General features: G+C 41.7%; 1 protein-coding gene across 2 annotated transcripts in view; it reads right to left on the reverse strand.

Annotated features, from left to right (window-relative positions):
- Positions 1-5,179, reverse strand: part of UVRAG (UV radiation resistance associated) — a 100,558-nt gene that overhangs the window by 41,454 nt on the left and 53,925 nt on the right. For both annotated transcript variants that reach the window (XM_035892690.1, XM_035892691.1), the window contains one exon: positions 1,074-1,152. In XM_035892690.1, the coding sequence (XP_035748583.1) occupies positions 1,074-1,152 (79 nt within the window). The remainder of the gene's footprint in view (positions 1-1,073; positions 1,153-5,179) is intronic.

Raw genomic sequence — 5,179 nt, forward strand, 5'->3', positions numbered from 1 at the left:
TGAGGGCCAGGGTTTGGGGGTGGGATGGCAGGGGTAGGGGAACGGTTGGGCTGGGGGAGCTTAAAGGGCTTTTCCAACCTAAATGATTCTATGATTCTATGATTCTATTCTATGACATGACCCATGCAATAACACTTTAGAAAGGAGAAGTTACCTTTCAAGGTATAATAGTTTGCAGAAAGGAAGAGAATTAAATGAACAGATTATTAGAGTAAGTGATTACATGATTAAACCGAAGCAAGACAGATTTGGATTAGATGTCAGAAAAGACTTTAACACCCCAGATAGCCAATCACTGGAAGAGACCACTTAGTTCAAAGGCTTTCCTTCAGGGAGAGTTATGCAAACATCTACCAGGGATGGCATAAGAGCAGCTGACCCTGCCCTCGGACTAGGCAACAGTCTAAATGGCCTCCCCAGGTCCCTTTCAGACCAGCTTTCTGTACGTTTCCGTAATTCCAAACCAAATGAGTTAGCAGCAGGTATTGATATCATCTCAAATACAAGTTTGTAAACTTGTAAATTCTCATGCGCTTGCCAAAGGAAAGGATGATTTTAAAAATATATTAAAAGCAAGGAAGTAAGGATGATTAGAGGTGGGTTGGTTTTTTTTTTAAAATAGTCATGCACTGGCAAGACTTAAGGTTTCCCAGCTTGTTGTGTTTTCTTTTTGTAAGTATAGGAGTAGTATACCAGCTAAAGTAATAATACAGCAAAATTAAAGCATCAGTGAGAATGACACAAATGGATCTTCAGGTGTGATAGAATAAAAAAAAAAAAACAGAAAATATTTACAATTTTCCAAGCAGTGTGTACAGACTCATAGTATTTATTTGAAAAGGAAGAGATTCATTATATTCTGGCAAGTCCTTCTTCAAGCACCACAAGTGAAAGTCTCGAGCACAGATCAGTAAGGTAAGTGAAGACAGCGATTTGAAGAACACCTCGACCACTTCACAGATGTTCGCCACAGAGAATAGCATCACAGGACAGCAGATGCACACTCGTGCCATACTGACGTTAAGCAGATCGCAGATAGTCATTAAAAAAAACCAAAACCTCAGTGTACCAACCTGTGCTATGTTTTTGTTGAGAAGATATACTCCATATTCAAACTGAAGCTTCTCCCCTCCTTTTGGATATAAAGGAAATCTGATGGGAAAGAAAAAAAAAAAAGAAAAAAGCATTGAAGGTGAAGTTATTCAGATGCTTAAGTAAACTTTAAAAAGCCACAGACTCCTTTTCTGAGAAGGTAAAAATTGAAAAAGCCTCCCTAGCTGACTTCTCCCAGGAACCCTCTGCAACTCCAGTCAATCAGCCTTCAAAAAAAACCAACTCATGTCAAAATTCAGCTAAGGAATTACATTTTCTGAAGTATTTTACGTTTTTCTAAAGTATTTTAGATGCTTTATGACTCTCCCAGTGCTGCAGCATTCCTCTCGCCACGTGAAGCATGTCTGAAGAAGCACGCAGCATAATACCAGATCCCCCTTTGTACTCAGCTGTTCGCATTTGGTTAGCTCATTTCCAAAGAAATAGAATCTTTTGAGAAAGGTGTTCTGTTTTGAGTGGTACTTTGTGATTGTGATCTCTTCACACACAGGTGATGTTTGCAGCCTTGTTTACCAACACATTTGAAGAAAACTTAGAGAATACAAGTAATTCCTTTCCTTTCAGCAAGCTTCACACATGCAAAGGCTCAAGTCACTTACAGCATCTATAGGTCACTACAGCCCTTGCTAATATTGTATTCCTAATGTTTAGTTCTCCTATTTAATAAATAAAGCATTTTTCACAATTTTAAATAACCTAAATGTAGCAAATAGCTTATAAGAAAGTAGCATGGCTTATTTCTGTCTTAACTGCTGCGGGAGATCAGAAACCCAAAACTTTAGTCCCTAAAGTATTGAAACTGTTTGACAGTCTGCATTAAAGAATAAAACGCGCGCATGTTCTGAGAATCTTTGCTCATGTGAAGCAGTTCTTATATACAGCTTTAATATTTGTACACTGCAGTTCTCAGGCTTGCCTTTTGACTCTTCCTTACCTCCAGAGGCTAAGAGGTCACCACAGTCAATACAATAATCGTAGTACAATCTCAAAATTTACATTTATGGGAACTACACCACGAAAGGAGCTTTTGCCTTTTCGAGAACCGTATGTCCTGTAGCTCCTAATCAAGATGCCGAACGTGTTATCTGCACAAACCCCACATTACATCAGAAGCCAAAGTCTCTCTCAAATATAAGAAAACAAATATAGGAGATCAATATCTACTAGAAACAACACACACTCTAGAGGGGCGATTACGCAAAGTGTATTTTATCATCAATCAGCCCCAGAGTAGAGTACATTTGCAACTTTTGAGGAGAATTATACAGCGCCGTTAAAGCTAAAGGTTAACAGGTCACGATCACAGCAGATCAAACATTAAGACGTCAGCTTCAAGTTTTATGCTACTTTCAAACTCACTAGGTCACTTCAAGGTGAGGAATATAAAAATCACCGTGAATAGTACATATCCAGCTCACCTTGCTTAACAGATCTATAAATCCAACGGAGTTCCCCATGCAAGAAAATAAAACCCTTCAAAGTGAACACGTGCTACAAAAATTCCACACGAGGCATTATCCTACGTGTAAAATACAAATCAAAAGGAATTCATTTCAATCGCTACAATTACACCACCCCAGATAGAGCAGGATTTAGATTTAAAGGATACCCTTTACAATTAACAGTATAAAACTCACTCAAGCTTGACCACAAAAGCATCATTAGGAACACAAGCCATGTTTCACTAGAAGATAGCATTTCATTAAGTCACTGGTAATGGGAACCACGTATTCTATTATTAGACACAGAGCTCGTCGATACATGCAGTATAAAAAAAAAAAGAGGATAAAAAGTGGTTTACGTTGCTCGCCACCATCTCCCACACACAGTTTCTTTTAAGGGGTAAAGATTAAGCTTTTCTGTTTATCACATTGGTCCCGCTTTTTTTGCTCGTATTCACATTTCTGTCCTCTAACTTCCACTAATTAATCTTGAAAGACTCTAAGCTACGTCCAACCTTGTGTCAGCTTTCATAACAATCATTTACGTGAAAGCCTTGCATAAATGTCAGTGGATGTCTTTGTGCATGCACGTTTATGACTCTGAGAAAAATATTACCAACTTTTACGTCTCTTTGTGCGTTATCTTGCTTGCCCATTAAGCCTGGTCACAAGCAATAAACTCAAGGAAAGGGAACCACGACATTTTATATAGTGCTTCATTGAGCATAATTAAATGCAACTTTAACTGCTGGCTCCCTGTGTGAAAGTCTTTTTGCCTGCTCCTTCGAAAAGCACGACTGTAAGCTAAATCTCTCACTTTGGCATGCTGCAAACAGTTAAGTCTGCTGTGTAAGGTTTTAGTTATACTTGCTCAAAAAGTAAATTTGAAAACTACTATTTTAGTATTTTTATAATCACGAAGCACTCAATAAAACGCAAAATGGCCTCCGCCTGCTCATTCTACTCCAACGTGTACCTTGTTTCCATTCTTGCCGATACGTTGGGGGGCGGAAAAAAAAGTCATTAAGCTCCTTTAAAGCACAACACAGATACTTACTCTCACATGGAAAATGCAAAGGAAAAAGTGTGATACATACAGTGGAAAGGAGAAAAAAACCTGAGCTACTGTTGTCTGTTGTGCAAACACCAGAAGAGATCACCTGAGAGAAGTTATCAAGCAGTAGGAAATTGTTCTGAGTTCACTCAGAAGCTGAGCTCTGGTCCTGCTCAGAGCAGCACGCTTACCCACTGTATGGAAACCATAGCCCTACCATGCCAGCAGGCAGGAATGATGAACAAACCAGCTTCTACTCTGTGAGGTTCAAAGCGTGCCCTTGTAAAAATACGTTAGTATTTATCTTATGACTACGGAATATTGCTTTTCAATAGCATGTAGGCCTCTTAAAACACAGCCCTAATACCCCCGGAGTTTACAGTACATATTCTGTTCCTGCATATAAAAAGCGTGCTGCCCAGCTGGCATAGAGCAGTAATAATTTTAACAGTGACTCACAAAGATCTTAGTTCAGAGAATATCAACTTGATTGCAGGAACACCCCACAACATTTAGTCACTTCCAACAGGTCAACCCCATTTGGAGTTGTTTCTGCACCTCGTGTTTCCACTGTACTCAAGACATCTGACGTGTCAGCAGTGGTAAGATCCTGTGCTGGGGCAAAGCACGAGGACTAATAGCGATAAAGGGAGTAACAAGCTAACAGGCACATGGAAATGCAGCTTTAGGATCTATGACAACTGTGCCAAAGATGCTGAAATTAAACAAGTCCCACTCTGAATTCAGAAGGTGGAGAACACCATATAAGAGTGATCCAAACTGCACACAAGACTGATTTTAACCAGATGGTCAATATGCGTCTTTAAGATCCAAGATAACATAAAGAGGATTCTTGATCTTAAAAGCTTACATTTGTTTGGAAGTTTTATGTTTTGCTTATTTAATCCTGAAGGACCGTGACAAATGCGAAGTTTAATTATTTCTTCGAGTCCTGTGCTCTGTTTTATAGGGCTCGCTGTGATACAGGTCAGATGACCAGCACTACCCAGCTGTACCACACTGCAGGAACAGAGGCAAATTCGTAATAAATTGCAACACACAGACATGCATTGTCATCCAGAGAGACCTGGACAGGCTGGAGAGGTGGGCACAAGTAAACCTCATGAGGTTCAACAAGGCCAAGTGCAAGGTCCTGCACCTGGGTCGGGGTAACCCCCAGTATCAGTACAGGCTGGGGGAAGAAAGGATGGAGAGCAGCCCTGCCCAGGGGGACTTGGGGGTGCTGGTGGATGAAAAGCTGGCCATGAGCCGGCCATGGGCGCTGGCAGCCCAGAAGGCCAACCGTACCCTGGGCTGCATCGGGAGAAGCGTGGCCAGCGGGGCGAGGGAGGGGGTTGGGGCCCTCTGCTCTGCTCTGGGGAGACCTCCCCTGGAGCCCTGCGTCCAGCTCGGGAGCCCTCAGCACCAGGAGGACATGGACCTGTTGGAGCGGGGCCAGAGGAGGGCTACTAAAATGCTCCGAGGGCTGGAGCCCCTCTGCTCTGAGGCCAGGCTGGGAGAGTTGGGGGTGTTCAGCCTGGAGAAGAGAAGGCTGCGGGCAGAGCTGAGT

The sequence above is a fragment of the Egretta garzetta genome, unplaced genomic scaffold (assembly GCF_000687185.1).
Source record: "Egretta garzetta isolate BGI_Z169 unplaced genomic scaffold, ASM68718v1 scaffold323, whole genome shotgun sequence".
NCBI classification, from domain to species: Eukaryota; Metazoa; Chordata; class Aves; order Pelecaniformes; family Ardeidae; genus Egretta; species Egretta garzetta.